Source organism: Suncus etruscus, chromosome 10 (assembly GCF_024139225.1).
Source record: "Suncus etruscus isolate mSunEtr1 chromosome 10, mSunEtr1.pri.cur, whole genome shotgun sequence".
Classification (NCBI taxonomy): Eukaryota; Metazoa; Chordata; class Mammalia; order Eulipotyphla; family Soricidae; genus Suncus; species Suncus etruscus.
In genome coordinates this window covers 48,563,406-48,581,870 of record NC_064857.1, presented here as the reverse complement: position 1 = coordinate 48,581,870, position 18,465 = coordinate 48,563,406, and the positions used below count along the sequence as shown (strand labels likewise).

At 50.9% G+C, this 18,465-nt stretch overlaps 1 protein-coding gene across 1 annotated transcript in view; it reads left to right on the top strand.

Moving 5' to 3' along the window:
- Window positions 1-18,465, top strand: part of CACNA1B (calcium voltage-gated channel subunit alpha1 B) — a 158,777-nt gene that overhangs the window by 58,157 nt on the left and 82,155 nt on the right. Inside the window, exons 11-15 of the mRNA XM_049781970.1 lie at window positions 7,516-7,725; window positions 9,089-9,201; window positions 14,174-14,286; window positions 15,586-15,717; window positions 16,060-16,132. Coding sequence (XP_049637927.1) covers window positions 7,516-7,725; window positions 9,089-9,201; window positions 14,174-14,286; window positions 15,586-15,717; window positions 16,060-16,132 — 641 coding nt within the window. The remainder of the gene's footprint in view (window positions 1-7,515; window positions 7,726-9,088; window positions 9,202-14,173; window positions 14,287-15,585; window positions 15,718-16,059; window positions 16,133-18,465) is intronic.

Below are 18,465 nucleotides of genomic sequence, written 5' to 3'. Positions count from 1 at the left end.
AATAAAAAGCCCAAGTCTCAGGAAGGTAGTCTTCCTTCTTAGGAATGCAAGTCTTGTGTGCTGGAATTCCTGGCTTAAATGTTGGAATTCCAGAACCTGTTCTTACCCCCTTTCACTGTGTGGATTATTTCCTGCATTGGCATTTGCTTCAAGACCTGCTTCTCTCTAGGTCCTTTGGAGCCTTCATTCTCAGAGTCTTTAGGATTTTGTAAATATAGTATCATATAAGACCCTGATTTGTAAAGTTGTTTATAATACAGTTATTTTAGACACCCAGTGGTCCAACCTCAATCTCATCATCAATTTTCCAGTTTCCCACCCACGACCAAGCCTGCCCCTGTAATAGGCATAGAGCAATTTACTTCATATTGCTTGTTACAATAAGAGGAAAATGAAATTATCAAAAAGATCAATCAATAAAAGTCCATCTTTGATCATTTTTGTTTTTGTTTTTGTTTTTGTTTTGGTTTTTGGGCCACACCCAGTAACGCTCAGGGGTTACTCCTGGCTATGCGCTCAGAAGTTGCTCCTGGCTTGGGGGACCATATGGGACACCGGGGGATCGAACCGCGGTCCGTCCAAGGCTAGCGCAGGCTAGGCAGGCACCTTACCTTTAGCACCACCGCCCGGCCCCACATCTTTGATCATTTTTATATCTCACAGTGGTGTTGCTAAAGTCATTGTATGAGGATTTATGGAACTGGTTGGTGATAGTCGAGTCTTCTGTGTTTTGGTTTTGATCTCTGCCATTGGTGGCTTTCTATGCTACTTTCCCAAATTTCCTTTGCTCCAGCTGGGGTCTATATACTCTCAAATCTGGAGGTGTTTGGCTGTGTGCTCCAGGACCTGTGGAGCTGAGACGGTTTGGTGTCTTGGCAGCCTGATGACGTTCAGTGTGGAGCTGAGCCGCTTCTCTGCTGGAGGATGTCAGGTGTGGGAGGGTGCTGCCTGGCCTTCCGCCAGAGAAGGGAATCTGCCCACCCGCATTCCAGGAAGGCCCACAGTGCTCATCTTGGAGAGGGTCCTCCTGGGGGACAATTTAGCTGCTTGGCATTCTTTGTGAGATCATTGTGGGGATGGGCCATTTGTATGCTGGAGGACTGTTCATGTTTGTAATTAGCATCACATAGGGTAGATATGTTTGAATGATCACTTAAAATACCCACATTTGGAGCTGGAATGACAGCACAGCAGGGAGGGCGTTTGCCTTGCATGCATCCAACCTGGTTTTTAGCATCCCACAGGGCTCTCCAAGTCTGCCAGGAATAATTTCTGAGTGCAGAGCCAGAAGTAATTTTTTTTTTTTTTTTGTGGTTTTTGGGTCACACCCGGCAGTGCTCAGGGGTTACTCCTGGCTCCATGCTCAGAAATTGCTCCTGGCAGGCACAGGGGACCATATGGGACGCCGGGATTCGAACCGATGACCTTCTGCATGAAAGGCAAACACCTTACCTCCATGCTATCTCTCCGGCCCCCAGAAGTAATTTCTAAGTGCTGCTGCTGGGTATGGCCACCCTAGAACCCCCGGATTTTAGATTTCTTGCAATTTTTCAGTTTTTTTTTTTTTTTTTTTTTGGTTTTTGGGCCACACCCAGCAGTGCTCAGGGGTTACTCCTGGCTGTCTGCTCAGAAATAGCTCCTGGCAGGCATGGGGGACCATATGGGACACCGGGATTCGAACCAACCATCTTAGGTCCTGGATCGGCTGCTTGCTAGGCAAACACCGCTGTGCTATCTCTCTGGGCCCGTAATTTTTCAGTTTATATTTGTCCTTATCTATCTTTCTACATTATTTAAAAATATTACTCTAATTCTTTTTTCTTATTTTGAATCATGCCCAGTAGTGCTCAGAGCTACACCTGGCTCAGTGCTTGCTCTTGGTGGTGATGTGACTGAATCACAGCACACATAATCTTTGAGCTACCTCTTGGCCCCTTCAAGCTGGGATTTCTGTGTCTGTGGCCATTGTTCCCATTTCTTTATTATAGAAAACATGGGGACTCCCAAGCAGGGCCTTTTGCATCTTAGCGAGTTGTGCTGGCCTAGCAGGTCAGATCGGGGTGCAGATGTTGTCTGAGTGCTTGGACACCATGCTGAGCCAGAGGCGAGACTTAGGACCTGTCTGTGCCTGTACTGCAGCCCTTGGAGCTGGACCCCTGCCCTCCAGTCTCAGTTCTGAAGCCTGGCTGGCTGAGCACCACATGGACAGGGCAGGTGTACTCGCCTTTCTGGGTCTCCCTTATTCTCTCTCCCCTGCGTGTGCCTGTGGCCCACTTTCTCTCTTTAGTCTGGCTCGTGTTCAGTCGTGTGGAGAGACCACGCTTTCTTAATCTGTTCCTCTGTGGGTGGCTCTTTGGGCCGTCTCCACGTTTCCGAGGCCTGGGTGTATGGGGGCGGAGGCGCTGTTGACTGTGGGCCGAGTTCTGCATCTCATCTTCACGTGCCCACCTGCTTGCCCTGGGATGCCAGTCTTCCAGCCCAGCAGTCTATGCACCTTTCTGAAGAAAGCTGAGATGATAGGTGCATTTTGAGCTGATTCCACAGGGCCGGCCCCTTGCTTTCCTTTCCAGTGTTTCTCTTGCCTTGTCACTCCTGCAGCCCTGTGTCCATGTGTCCTGTGGCGCCTTCTCTGTCTGCCTCTGAGCATGCTGACTTTGATCTTAGCCGTTAGCTTGAGTTATCTGCTCCTGTGTCTCTTCTTCTACTTCTCTTTAGGGTGTGAATATGCTAAGTGCTCTTATAAGTGGGTTTATCTGGCTCTTGCTTTTCCAAATTCAGTCTCGCCCTTTGTGTAAGTAGCAGGTGTTGGGTATGCCATGTCTTTGCCTGCCACTCCTCCCTTCTTCCTGTCCGACCTCACTTCTCCCTTCATTGCTCTTTCCTGCTCTGTTCGCAGTGACTTTGTAGCTTCTCCTTTCTCCAGGCTGCCCCTGCACTCATGTGGAAACACATCTCTGCTCTCTAGGTCCATGAACCATGTTGGCATGGACACAACAACACCATCTTCCTCTGCAGTCACTAAGTCACTATCTCCCTATCCTGTGCCTGTCCTACCAGGGCCCTGTGTCATACAAGTATGGTCAGCCAGTTCTGCTGGGACCTTGAGGTGTCTCTGTCACAAGGGGTGTCTGAGAGGGTGGCAGCTGGGGGGTAACTTTTCCTCTCCTATCTTATGGCTCTGTGCTACAGTCAGGGCTGAGCTTCTGAAGCTGTCTCTGAGGTGCACATAACTCAAGGTTGTTCCCTCAGTCCACTGTCCTGTTTGTTGAGACCTCTGTTCCTTCCTTTGCTGTCTCCTGTCTGCTGCATTGACTTCCTCCCTTTATTGCTTTCTCTTTGTTTTTGAACATCTTTTTTTTTTTTTTGTGGTGCCTGGGATCTAGGCCACAGTCTCACACATGAAAAGGTACTGCTCAGGGCTGCAGAGATGGTGCGGGGGGTGTTAAGGGGATAAGGTGCCTTTTTTCCCTGACTTGCTACCAATTCTGGTTTTAATCCTAGAGAACACTAGCTCCTCCTGGAGTCTCTTCTGAGCACAAAGCCAGGAAGAACTTCAAAAACTGAAGGGTTTGATCCCAAACCAAAACACACACACACACACACACACACACACACACACACACACACACACACACACACGAAAGAAAAGGGTCCAGAGCAGGGTAGGCATTTGCCTCGCACACTGCCAACCCAGATTTAATCCGTGGCATTGCATATGGTCCCCTGAGTTAACTAGGAGTGATTCCTAAGCACAGAGCCAGGAGTAACCCCTGATCACCACTAGGTGTGGCCCAAAACCCAACTCCTCCCAAGAAAGAAAGAAAGAAAGAAAGAAGGAAGGAAGGAAGGAAGGAAGGAAGGAAGGAAGGAAGGAAGGAAGGAAGGAAGGAAGGAAGGAAGGAAGGAAGGAAGGAAGAAAGGAAGGAAGAAAGGCATTTTCTATTTTTTTCTTTTTCTTTTTTTTTCTTTTTGGTTTTTGGGCCACATCCAGTGGTGCTCAGGGGTTACTCCTGGCTGTTTGCTCAGAAATAGCTCCTGGCAGGCACGGGGGACCATATGGGACACCGGGATTCGAACCAACCACCTTTGGTCCTGGATCGGCTGCTTGCAAGGCAAACACTGCTGTGCTATCTCTCCGGGCCGGAAAGGCATTTTTCTTTCTCTGAGCTACATTCCTGATCCCTTTCCATAGTCTTTACCAGGGTATTTCTCAGATTTTATATTCTAGGCTACAAGTTTGGTTTAAGTCACTTTTGGGATTGGGCTGGTGGCTCCATGATGATCTATGCTTTGTACTCAGGAACCAGGAAGTGAGCCCTGAGCATGGCAGTGTGACCCTTGGACAAACAAGCACATAAACGAGAGCACTCCCATTTATAGGGGAGTACTGCACTTTCTAATATCTATTTTTTTTTGCTGTCTGGGCCACACTGGAACCCATGGACAGCTGGCCTTGTCCTCTCTGGTGACCGTAACCCACTCAACCCAAGGCAGCCAGAAGGTCAAGCACTATCTATGGCCTCCCACTCCACCAGCTGAGCCTGCTGTGTCTCCCACACTTGTTCTGTGAGGATTCTCGGCCAGTGGCATGGTCCTGTGTCCGGTAAAGACGTGTGTACATGGCCCACCCCAGCACATCACTTTTTTTGTTTTGTTTTGTTTTGTTTTTTGTTTTTGGGTCACACCCAGCAGCGCTCAGGGGTTCCTCCTGGCTCTACGCTCAGAAATCGCTCCTGGCAGGCCAGGGGGACCATATGGGATGCCGGGATTCAGACCACTGACCTGCATGAAAGGCAAATGCCCTACCTCCATGCTATCTCTCCGGCCCAGCACATCACTTTTGCAGCCCACTCTGTGGGAGATGATGTTGTGTGTCTCTTCATTGGCGACGCAAGACATGTGGTATATGTGGCGGCGTCTTGCGGCTTGTCCCTATGCTGGCATGGCTCACACGGTCACTGGCTTCTCTGGAGCACTAGGGTCCTTCCGTTGCCTTCTACCTCAGCCCTCTCCAACACACATATCCATGCACACATACCTTACACACACTCACAAACATTCACGTTCACACACAAATACCTCATATACACATTTATACACATTCACATCTATTTACTCACACACACAATCACATTCACACACATACACAAAGACCTCAGAAAACATTCCCATTCAGACACATTTACTCACCCACACCCACTCACAAACACATGCACATTAATCCATACTCAAATACAAACATTCACAACACACATTCACACAAGCACATATATCGTCACACACTCACAAACATATTCATACATGAACACACATTTATCTATACCCACCCACTCAAATTCACAAATAAATGCAAATACATATATACTCACACACTCATATACACTCCTACATTATTCATACAAACACGTGCAGTTACATGACCACTCGCACGCATGTAACACATTCACTTATATCACACATATGCACTCCCACATTCACAGGCATGCACTCCTATGCTCACACACACTCACACACTCTCACACACAAATAGACAAACACACACTCAGACTCACACAGCCACACACATTCATACACTTACACATTAACACACAGCAATATACAAACATATACACTCACACAGACACATATTCTCCTATACTTAAGCTTTCACATTCACACTTCCACACACACTCCTATACAAACACACACAAATACTTACTCACAGACTCACACACACACATGCATATGTGTGCTCACTAGCACACACAAATGCACATACGCTCATCTAGATGCACACTTACACTTTTACACACACACACACACACACACACACACACACAACTGGGTAGGGCCCATGGAAAGAATCTGACCCACTTTCTATCAGCTTGTCACAGGCTGACTGAGTCACCATAGCTAGTTGGGTTGGTCCTTGAGGAAGAAACACCTGACCAGTGGTGTTACACTGGATGGTGGGGAGAGTAGAGAGCTGTGGCACCTCTCCCAGGACCTGGCTGTGGCTGCTTTTTTTTACTGCTGTGTGTCTGGGCTGGGATGCTGGCAACAGGGGACATCTGCCAAGGTTGGGCCTGACAGGTATGGAATAGGAGTCTGCCCCTTCATCCTTGCAATGCCCTGGCCTGTATTGGGCACTCCTGTCCAGGAATCCGCAGTAGCCAAAGTGGGCCGGAGAATCTGGGCATTTCAGGGACTGTGATCTGTACACATGTGGCAGCAGGTATTAGTGTGTGGGGGTATTTGTGATCTATTCCTGTGGGCTCCCTGCAGCAGTGCTGCGTGCTCCAAGGGTGCCCAGGGGTCTGGGATATGTGTGATATGCAATCTCTAAGTTCTCTGGGAGTCTTTGGGGCCATACTTCCACTTGCTTCAGGGCCTCCGAGCATCTTAGTCATCATCCTTGCACAGAAGGCCTAACCTGGGGTCCCTTGGTTGGGGTGTGGAATATGTACTCAGGCTGATGAGGTGAAACTCGACCCATGTGTGCATCTATACATGTGTGCTCTGTGCTGATGACGTGAGGCTCAGTTGCATGTACATGTGTGCAAAGATCTGCATAGATGTGCACACATATGTGTGCATGCTTGGTGCTGAAGATGTCTCAGCTGTGTGTATGTGTTTGTGCATGTGGATTTGTGTGCTTGGTGGTGATGAGTGGGACTCAACCTTGTGTATTTGGGACCCGTGGGAGCATACAAGACTTTCTGTGACCAGCTCTGTTGGTAGAGACCTTTGGATTGGTCCTCATATTGCCTTCTAATTAGATGTCTCTCAATTGGTTCCTTTCATTTTCCTGTTAAATGTTGTTTCCCCATTGCCTCCTCATCTGGCTTTTCCCCCTCCCCTTGGAGGCAGGCTTTGTTTTTCCCTATAAAGGCTACTCAGGTGGCCTGTAGAGGCTGCTGACGTCTTGGGTTGTGGTTCCACGTGGTGGGGCAACTGGCTGTGGGTGAACAGGTTATGGTTAGTTTCTCTGGCCTGCATACCTTCCCAACGGTTTGTGGATTATTTCCTGTGCCAGAGTTGCCGCTGGACCTGTGCCTCTTCTCCTACCTGGATAAGGGGGTATGGGAATCCCTTTTTCTCTCTGAGGGTTTTCAACACAGCTTTCCAAGTGAGGACTGAGTGGTCTTTGCTGCTGCCTCTCAGTGTGCCCTAGACCAGATCCATCACAAACTCTGTGCTTGCTGATGTGAGCTGGGGCCCAGGGAGCAAACAGGCAGCACCCCCAGGTCCAGTGGAGCTGACAGCTGAGGACAGACACCCCACTCTCATCCCCATTTGTGAAGGGTGGAGGGACACAGCCTGTTGGTGTGTGGTGGGTACATGAGTCAAGGAAAGACTGATAGGATCCTGTGGAGTACAGACCCTGGGGACACTGCCCTCCTGGGACACTCCTTGAGGGTCCAGGTTTGGGATGAGTAGAGGGAGGGAGGGAGGGAAGGAGGGAGGAAGGGAAAGGAGAGCATGCTCCAGGACCGCTAGTCCCTATGTGCCCTCAGGATGCCTTGTTGTCCCCAGGGTCCCCGTTCACCCGCGCCAGCCTCAAGAGTGGGAAGACCGAGAGCTCATCATACTTCCGTCGCAAGGAGAAAATGTTCCGCTTCTTCATCCGGCGCATGGTCAAGGCACAGAGCTTCTACTGGGTGGTGCTGTGCGTCGTGGCGCTCAACACACTGTGTGTGGCCATGGTGCACTACCACCAGCCCCAGCGGCTCACCACAGCGCTATGTGCGTAGCTGGGTGGGGCGCCTACAGCACTGACTGTACCTGAGAAACCCCCCACTGAGCAGACACTGACTATCTGAGAGACACCCAATGACCAGATACTAACTATATCTGAGACCCCACTTACCCATAGCACCGACTGTACCTGAGAGAACCCACTTAGCAACAGCACCAACTATACCTGAGAGATCCCCACTTACACACAGCACTGTCTGTACCTGAGAATACCCACTGCCCAGAGCACTGGCTGTATGTGAGAGACCTGCCTACTGGGCAGATACTGACTATACCTGAGAGACTCCCATTTACTCACAGAACTGACTATACCTGAGAGATCCCAATAACCCATAGCACTTACTGTTAGTGAGAGACTTTTCACTAACCAGACACTAACTGTACTTGAGAGACCGCACTTGACTGTACCTGAGACTCCCACTTACCCACAGCACTAACTGTACCTGAGAGATTCCCCATTGACCAGACACTGACTGTACCTGAGAGACCCCACTTACCTATAGCACTAACTACCTGAGAGGCCCCCTCATTACCCACAGCACTGACTAGCTGAGAGACCCCCTACCCCCATGGACTCCCCCATGGGAGACAGTGGTCAGTTAAGGGCTGGGGATATTGTGGTCAGTGAGGGACTGAGGAGGTCCATGGTCAGTGAGGAGGTTAAAACATCCACTCAGATTCCAGGCTTCGACCTTAGTAGGGTAGGTGTTCAGGGATACTGATGTAGGAGGAAGTGGCAGCTGTGCTCAGCAGAGATGTAGCATATGGGGCCCTGAGGCTAGTCTGTGTACTTCGCTGTCAGTCCTTCAAACAGCCTTCGGACACAGTCGTAATGGTGAGGGGACACTAGGACATGAGGTAGGTCCCTCAGTGATGAGGACAGCATGATAGGGCAGGTTCCAGTGGATAGAGTATCCTGTGGTAATAGATTATGGCCTCACAGGACAGATGCCAACTCTCTTGCTGACCCAGATGTAGTATCCAGGGACAACCCCACCTGCAGTGGGCAAGTAGAGAACCGAATACTCATGGCCACTGTGAGATGGGCTGGTGGGGCAGGTGCCCACAGAGCCTGGCTCTCACTGATGGTGTGCCTGTGATCCTTGGCTGTGGCTGCTGCCAAACAGAGAAACTTCATGCTAGAGGATAATCCTAGAGCCATGGTTAGACCTCACCTGGTATGGAAGGAGATGCTGCAGTTCATGCTCGAAAAACTACCATTGCTGACTGGTTGGTGGGCTGGATGGAGGCTGCGCCAGGGCATCTCAGCACAGGGTTGCTACCATCCTCCCTTGGGTCTGGACACCTCTGCTGGAGGACGGCTGCTCACCGACCCTTTCTGTTTTTCTAGACTTTGCAGAGTTTGTCTTTCTGGGCCTCTTCCTCACTGAGATGTCCCTGAAGATGTACGGCCTGGGGCCCCGGTGCTACTTCCGCTCGTCCTTCAACTGCTTCGACTTTGGGGTGAGTGGCTGGCTGGGTTGGAGTGCTGAGAAACTGGCCTTTCTGCACCTAGAGTGGGCCGCACAGAAAGCTACCTGCTGTGTGAGTGTGCTGAGGGTCCCGTCTTGCTGCACCTGGCGTGGACCGCCAGAGAGCTGCCCATTCAGACAGTTGTAACTAATGAAGAAGCCCCCTCTGGCCAGGCCAGCTGCTAGCTGCTTGCTCCCTGCAGGACAACCTGTCTATTTATCGAATCTCAGGGTTGGCTGCAGATTCTGCCCCCACAGTCTATTTAGAGGGTGACTTTTTCCTCAGCAGAGCTCAGAAGGCTCTGTTCACCCTGTCCCACCCCCATAGGAGCCCGGGCAGCTGACAGCCTAGGGCAGCCCGGCCAGTCTGGGGCCAAGAAGGGGCTCTAGGGGATCCAGTGGCAAGGCCTCTGGTGACTCAGGTCATGGCAGGGCAGGGTGGGCCAGATAGAGCATGCAGGGTGACAGCTCGGGAATCTCGGAAAGTGATGATTGTTCCCTGGTGACCGAGAGGCACCATTGTAGGGAGACTCACTTCTTCAGTCTTAGGTTGGGGAGTACTCACCTCTTGAGCATTCATCTCTGCAGAGTCTCAGGACGAGGAACACTCACTTCACAGAGTCTCAGAAAAAGGAGCACTCATTTCACAGTCTCAGAACAGGGAGCATTCACCTCTGCAGAGGCTTAGCACAGGGAGCACACACCTCTGCAGAGTCTCAGGACAAGGAGCATTTATCTTTGGACTCTCAGGACAGGGAGCACTCACTTCTGTGAGTGCCATCGCCAAGCAGGGACCATTAACCCCACAGAGTCTCAGCACAGAGAACACTCATCCTGCAGTCTCAGTACAGGGAGCACTCACCCCACAGTCTCAGTGCAGTTGTGATCATTGAAAAGGAACTTTGTCCCAGACAGAAGGGAAGCCTCACCTTGGAAAAGACAGTTTCCCTCCAGCCCCCTCTCCTGTTAGCTGGGCACGGTCACCGAGGAATGTCATGTCTACTCTTGTCAGTCATGTGGTGTGTCTCACTTTATAGATGAGCAGCTGGAGACTTACGTTGGTTCAAAGGCTGCTTAGGCAGTGTGCAGGGGAGACACTGCTGAAGCCCAGGTTTCCTGGCCCCAAGGAAAGTCTGACTGCTCAGAGTCAGAGACACATTATCTTATAGACTTCTAGTTGGAACTAAGGGGCCTGGGCATGGTAAATTTACTGCAAACTGACCTATTCTTCCTGGAGTTGATGAGTTTCCTGAAGCAGCTGTTATCTCCAAGTTTGTGGGTCAAGAGTCAGGTGGAACTGAGTGAACGACCATGGCCCATTTACCTTAAGTCTGGTCTGGCCAAGCACTGAGGATGCAGCTTTTCCAAGACAGGGCAGCTAGGGAATTTGATCCAAGTCCATTGCAAGTATGTTAGTCAAATGTGAAAGACCAGCCTTGCATGTAGCTGCTGCTGATCTCTTGTCCTGGCCACATGCAAGCTACATAGAAGCCCTGGGGACAGGGTGCTTACCTGAGGGTCATACACCCAAGAGCAGCCTCAGTTTTATCTTGTTTTTTTTTTTTTTTTTGTTTTGTTTTGTTTTGTTTTGCTTTTGGGTCACACCCAGCAGCGTTCAGGGGTTACTCTTGGGTCTGCACTCAGAAATCACTCCTGGCAGGCTGGGAGGACCATATGGGATGCAGTGAATCGAACCAGGGTTCATCCTGTGTTGGCTGTGTGCAAGGCAAATGCCGTACCACTGTGCTATTGCTTTGGCCCCTTGCCCTTTTTTTTTTTTTTTTTTTTTTTGCTTATTTTTTTGTTTTTGTTTGTTTTTGGGTCATACCTAGTGGCACTCAGAGGTTATTCCTGCCTCTGTGCTCAGAAATTATTCTTGTCAATTTCTCTGATGGGTTGGCTACATGCAAGGCAAATGTTCTCTCCACTGTGCTATTGCTTTGGCCCCCAGTTTTGCCATTTTTAAAGTCTTAAACCTTGTGTACACCAGTGGGCTCTAGGAGGCCAGGACAGCTGTGCCCTTCCCTACTGTAGGCCTCACACCCCACGCTCTTTCCTTCCTCCAGTAAAATGTACTCACTCCCTTCCAGCCCCCAGACCTCTATCCCCAAGTCAGCATCTGCTCAAAGTTCAGAATCTTCTCATTCAGGTCAAGTCCATGGATGGCTGACTGATGACCCTAGTCACATCACCCACCATATGCGATAGCCATGCTAGGGTGGCTACTCATAGGTTTCTTACTCACAAGAGCACCACTGAAGCTCAGCCAACAGCACTGGGAATTGAGGATGAGTCCTTAAGGCCTAGAGTGTCACCTTTTCTGTTGGAAGAGGCAACAGGTACCTTCAGCACTGTAAATATAAATGCTCCACTTGCCATAATCCATCCCCAGGTGATTGGGTAAGAAGAAAAGTCACCACAAGAATTAATAAACCGGGGCCGGTGAGGTGGCGCTAGAGGTAAGGTGTCTGCCTTACCAGCGCTAGCTGAGGAAGGACCGCGGTTCGATCCCCCCCCCCCCCCCCCCCCCCCCCCCCCCCCGCGTCCCATATGGTCCCCCCATGCCAGGGGCAATTTCTGAGCGCTTAGCCAGGAGTAACCCCTGAGCATCAAATGGGTGTGGCAAAAAAAAAAAAGAATTAATAAACCAAGACAGTCATAAAAGAGGGAAAAAGGCATGGAGTCAGGGGGCCTCAAGCCTCCTGGACTGAGAGCATGCCAAACCAGCCTTCTCCTGCAATCGTTTATGAACCGGCTCAATCCACATGGGAGGAAGGTCAGACATTGTTAACAAACAAAAGTACCTATTTCATGCTAATCAAACCTAGGTGGGTCTTTACATCTCAAAAGGAATGGGTGAAGGGAAGAGGAAGATGGGGCAGTCTTTGTTCTGGGTAAAGCAGGATGTAATTTCTTTTTTTTTTTTTTTTTTTTTTTGGGTTTTTGGGCCACACCCGGTAACGCTCAGGGGTTACTCCTGGCTATGTGCTCAGAAGTTGCTCCTGGCTTGGGGGACCATATGGGACACCAGGGGATCGAACCGCGGTCCGTCCAAGGCTAGCGCAGGCAAGGCAGGCACCTTACCTTCAGCGCCACCGCCCGGCCCGCAGGATGTAATTTCTGTGTGCAGAGCAACATCTCCCCTTTTCTGTTTGCTAACCACATAAAATTGAGATGGGCTAGATAACTTGTGCTTTCTTTTTTATTATCTTTAAAATTTTAAGTTTGTTTGTTTGTTTGTTTGTTTGTTTGTTTATTTATTTATTTATTTATTTATTTATTGTTTTTTGGGCCACACCCGGCGATGCTCAGGGGTTACTCCTGGCTGTCTGCTCAGAAATAGCTCCTGGCAGGCATGGGGGACCATATGGGACACCGGGATTCAAACCAACCACCTTTGGTCCTGGATTGGCTGCTTGCAAGGCAAACGCTGCTGTGCTCTCTCTCCGGGCCCTAATTTTTTTTTTTTTTTTTTTTTTGGGTTTTTGGGCCACACCCGGCAGTGCTCAGGGGTTATTCCTGGTTACTCCTGGCTGTCTGCTCAGAAATAGCTCCTGGCAGGGGGACCATATGGGACACCGGGATTCGAACCAACCACTTTAGGTCCAGATCGGCTGCTTGCAAGGCAAACACCGCTGTGCTATCTCTCCGGGCCCTAGTTGTGCTCTTTCTATGAACTATTTTCCCCCTGCAAAAGGCAGTCTCCCAGAGTCAGTACTACTAGCACTGCCAACAGCATGGGTAAACAGCTCCAATATACTCAGTTCAGAGCTTATAGCAAAGTGGTAAACATGGCTGTTAATTTGCAAAGGTTACTATAAAAACGTTTAACTTAGATTAGATTTAGAGCACTTGCCTGGGGCTCAAGTGCCTCTTGGGCTTGAGACAGCTCAAAGCCACAGCCACCATCAAGCCTAGGGAACCTGAGGCATGCTTGGGCTGCTGAACCTCAGAAGACTCTGCTAGTAGTCACCTTGATCCTTTCACTTCCTCTCGTGTCTCTAGAAGCAATTTACCGGCCCAAACATGCCCAGGGAAGAGGGTCACTGAAGGCAGGTGGAGACGGTGAACGGAGTGTCAGTATAGAGGGTAGCTATCAGTTCCAGGTCAGGACAGAGAAATGGGGCCAGGGTGGGTCAGAGGTCAGAGGTCCTGACAGCTCTGGAAACATGTCTTCAGGTGTGTCAGTGTCTGTTCTCTGTGGCTCGTGACAGAGCAGCCCAGTCCATGCCCAAGGCAATGACTGGTGAGAACACTGACGTCATACACTCCAGTCCATGTGAAACAGTGATGCCAACACAAAAGGTCTCTGTTGACTGTGTTTCAGGCTGATGGGAGTGCTGGCTGCTTTGGCACGTAGAGACCAGGAAGAGGATGGTGTGGGGCTGGTGGGGTTTCTAGCTTCCTCCTTGCACTCTTATCTGACATTGCCAGGGCCCACCTGGAGCCCATGTGAGAAGCAGGAGGGAAGAGGCTACCTAGCTCTCCCATTCCACCCCTGTGCCCCCTAGACAACAGGTGCCACTTTCTGCTCTAAGGGCCAGGTGGCACCTATCTGGGAGAACAGGATGTGGTGCCTGTAAGACCCTGAGTGAAGTACTGGGTGGACTGGGGAGGCTTCTGAGGAGACATACTCTGTGCTGGCCCACCGTGTGGCTGTGGCTGATGAGGTGCTGTGCGTGCCGGGCTGGGTGGAGGACAAGTACTGGGGGCTCTGCAGGCTTCGTGCCATAGGCTGATAGCTCAGTATGAAACTGCCTAGAGTTGCTTCCCAGGCTACAGCTGAGGCCAGACAGGCAGGTTGGTGTATTGATGCAGTCTGCATAGGTGTGCAGGCGTATGCAGGTGTGTGCAAGTGTGTGTTGAAGAGTGCAAGGTGCTTGTGATGGTTGCAGGTGTGGAGGTGTCATGCAGGTGTGTGTAGAGGCCTGAGCTGCATCCCCTCAGCTGCTTTCCTCTCGCAGGTCATTGTGGGGAGCATCTTCGAAGTGGTCTGGGCTGCTGTCAAGCCAGGCACCTCCTTTGGGATCAGTGTGCTGCGGGCTCTCCGGCTGCTGAGGATCTTTAAGGTTACCAAGTAGGTCACAGCTGTGCTATTAGGGTGAGAATCCATGGGGACAGGCCAGCACTGGTCTGGGCCCAGTGAGCAGAAGGTGTTGTTTCTACACTCAGGGCCAGTGACAGAGAAGTCAGCCCTAGTTTCTGCCTAGCCGGGGCCCTGCCTATCCCTGAGGACCAACCCATCCAGCCTTGGGGTGCCACAGACTGACCCCAGGGCCCTACTCCCCCTCTTCAAGTTAGAAACACGATCTTTCTAGCCTCTGAGTTACTGCTTCACAGTTAGCTCAGCCAACAGCAGCAGTGGTCATGAGGAGCATTTCTCAAGTTCATGCCTGTTTTCTGCAGCCTCCCCACGCAGAGGGCTGGGACTCACCACAACCTCCCGTCTGCCCTGGCACACTCCACCTGGTCCCTCCTCCATGACATCTCCCCTGCCATGTCTTTCCAACATGTCCTTTCTCTGGGCCCACCCAGTGTCCCATCCCTCCCTGTGTCCTCCCCTGTGCCTAGGGCTGCCCTTTTCGGGTCATGGTGGTATGGCCATGTGGTTCTGTCCTACCACTTCTCAATGACCTCAGGCAGCCACTGCAGCCACAGCAGCCAAGAACAGAGTGCAAGAGGTGGTGGGTGAGGGACAGCAGGTACAGGGAGGGATGAGGGGTTCCTGGACCCTGCAATCAGTACTGCGTACTGTTCACACCTGCTTCTCACCAGGCCCTACCCTGTGCACTAATTTGCTGCTGTATCTCTCCCTATCCTCATGCTCTGAAGTGGTACGGCCCTGCATATGCTCAGCTCTGCTCTATTCTCTGCACCATGCTCTGTGCTCTGCTCTCTGCTCTGTGCTCAGCTTTGCTCTCTGCTCTGCTCTCTGTTCTCTGTTTTCTGCTCTCAGCTCTATGCATTGTGCTCTGCTCTACCACCCTCATGTTCCTGTCTTGATGGAGTCCGGAGCACCCTTGGGACCTTGTGTTCATGGGGTCTGGAAAACCCTCGGGACCCTCTGTTGATGGAGGCTGGGGCCCTACGCTCAGGACCCTGTGTTGTTGAGGTCTGGGGCCTCACCTTTATACTTAGTGCTGAGGGGCTGAACTGGGCATCCTAAGGGTGGTGGCCAGGAATAAGTGGGAGAGCGAGGGTGAGTTTTCAGCCATTTTCTTGATGACCCCTGGACCTCACATGGCAGGTGCAGGAAAGTGGGTATGAGCTGGAGACCTGCTTATGAGGCCTTGGAAGGGGTGAGGGATGAGAGCAGACAGAGGCAGCCGTGCCTGTGTGGTGCCATGTGGGCGTCACCTGCCTGTCCCCACTGCAGGTACTGGAACTCCCTGCGGAACCTGGTGGTGTCTCTGCTTAACTCCATGAAGTCCATCATCAGTCTTCTCTTCTTGCTCTTCCTGTTCATCGTGGTCTTCGCTCTGCTGGGCATGCAGCTGTTCGGGGGGCAGTAAGTGACCCGGGGATCTATGTGTGTGGCTGGACGCACAGCAGACAGTGCCAGGCCATGCCCAAGTTCTCTCTCTCTGAAGTCAAAGGGTACATTAACCAGCAGTAGTTGGAAGGGGGAAAACCTTAGGGCTAGGGTGAGAGCACAGTGGGGAGTGTGCTGGCCTTTCATGCAGCTGACCTAGGGTTAATCTTGGCATCCTCTGTGGTCCCCCAACTCTGCCTGGAGAGACCCCTGAATACAGAATCAGAAGTAAGCCTTGAGCACTTGCCAGGTGTAACCCCCAAGCCAAAATAAGTAAGTGAACAAACGATAAAGGAAAAACCCTTTTGTTTTTCTCAGGTTCAACTTCAAAGAAGAGACTCCCACAACCAACTTTGACACCTTCCCAGCTGCCATCCTCACTGTCTTCCAGGTTAGCTCTGGGGTGGGGAGATGCACTGTCAGCCTCACCGTGTGCCTTAGGATCCCAGTGTTCACTGTAGGTCTCAGAAGCGGGCACAGGGGGTAGTTGGTTGCACCATTAGGGATGGGCTGTGGGGGACCCAAAGACATCAGAAGGAAAAGAAAGAGGAGTGTTTGTCTGGAGACCTTAACTTAGCCCCACCACTCTGCGCACAGCATCGCAGCAGTAGAGATGAGAATTAGGGACTGTGCCAAGCCTAAAATGGGCTCTGGGTTGGAAATGGGTTGGCAGTGAGAGCTGGCGGCACCCACGGCATGGTCTAGCAGGCAGGATGGGTGGGGTGTGGGAGCACCCGTGACCCAGCTAGCTGGCTCAACTCAGGAAGTTAGGGGGCCTGTGGGAGTTTGAGGGGCTGCTGAGGGCTGGAGGACACAGAAGACAGCCACACCTGCCACTGATAGAGACTCGTATGGTAGTCTGGAGTGGATGTGGGCCAGAGCGCAAGGGAGAAATCCTACACTTGACTCTGCCCAGTGTTCATACAGATGCTTTTTTATTTTTATTTTTTTAATTTTTATTTATTTTTTTGTTTTTTGGGTCATACCTGGCACCGCTCAGGGGTTACTCCTGGCTCTATGCTCAGAAATTGCTCCTGGCAGGTTCAGGGTACCACATGGGATGACGGGATTCGAACCACCGTCCATCTGCATGCAAGGCAAACGCCTTGCCTCCATTCTATTCTCTTCGGTCCTCATGCAGTTGTTTTGTTGGGGGGCAGACACACAGAAGCTGCAGGCAGGGCCACAGCTCTTCAGTTAGAAGGGAGCTCACCCCACCAGTGAGATCACTACTGAGGAGACTTCGGGGAAGAGCACAGTACACAAAAGGGCAGGAGCCTCTGAACCAAGGTCAGCCAGCACCAAAAAGAACTGAGTAGAAATCCCAGAAATGGTCACGGGCGTTTCTACAAGAACTGATGGTCCAGAGGGACAGGAAGTAGAGCCAGCTGCCCAGGGAGGGAGGGGTAAAAAATTTAGAGAGTGCCTGCAGCTTCCAGGAGCAGCCATGGTCACCCCTCAGGATTAGGAGGAGAAAATACCCACAGCTGCCCTGGGAGTTTCTATAGAGCATATGTTTAGGACACTGGGAAACAGCTTGGGGTAGCTGCAAGTTCTGCTGGTCCTCCACACACTTAGCCTGGCCATGCAGCTCTGCTATCTAAGCTCCTGGGCACTGAAATGATTTCCAGCTGCATCATGACAGGGGATAGGACCCCAGGCAAATCCCCCTTATGAGATGTGTGAGCACCACAGCGCCCCCTTGTGAGATGTGTGAGCACTGCAGCGCCCCTGGTGAGATGTGAACACTACAGCATCCCCTTGTGAGATGTGTGAGCCCACAGAGCACCCTGTTGAGCATGTGTGAGCATCATAGCACTCTCCTCCCCATCGAGCAAGTGGGTGAGCACCAGTTGCTACAAACATCGGCAGAGGAAAAGGAAGAGGAGAAAGAAGAATGCCAGTGTGAGGGGAGCTTTTCCTGAGCGCTTACAACAAAGGTTATGGGAAGTAACTTAGAAGTACCAGGGATTGTCCTTGTCAACTCTTAGCTCCTGACCCTCGTGATCAAAATTTACTGTGTGGTGGAAACATTGCTTGTGGACATACCCACCTGCACCAGTCAGTGCAGCACTGCTCGAATGTCCTGGATTGTGGTGACAAGAGAAATGGCAGCATACTGACCCAAGGGGTGTGTGTGTGTGTGTGTGTGTGTGTGTGTGTGTGTGTGTGTGTGTGTGTGTGTGTGAGAGAGAGAGAGAGAGAGAGAGAGAGAGAGAGAGAGAGAGCTGAACTTCCCATGGTCATAACCACCTACCTAACCACGATTTTAGAAGTTTGCACGCGTGAATTGGGATGGTTTGTATCCAACAATGGTATGAAGGAAAACTCCCAACTCATTTTATGATGCTAAGTAGCCAGTTATGAAAAAGGACACAGGACAAATACAGCTTCAGACAGAAGCTAACAACAGCCTGAGGAAATGCTTTCCTTTCCACTCTACATGTGCTCACAGAGTCTCTTCATGGTCTGCTGAACTCTTAGAAATTGCTAGGGTTCTGCTAAGAACCCTAAGGCTTTGCTAATGTACTTCCTCATTTCAGATCAAAGAAGAAAAGAGAATAGCCAGAAAAGCCTTTGAGCTCTGGAAAAAGCACCACCTGTCAGATGAGACCTCAGAGTCTGCTCAATGTTAGCACTGGGGGACGAGCACATGGGGACCAGCAGGCCTGACTGGCTCAAATGTCCACCATGTCTTTTCTCTTTCTTTCTTGGCCATATCTG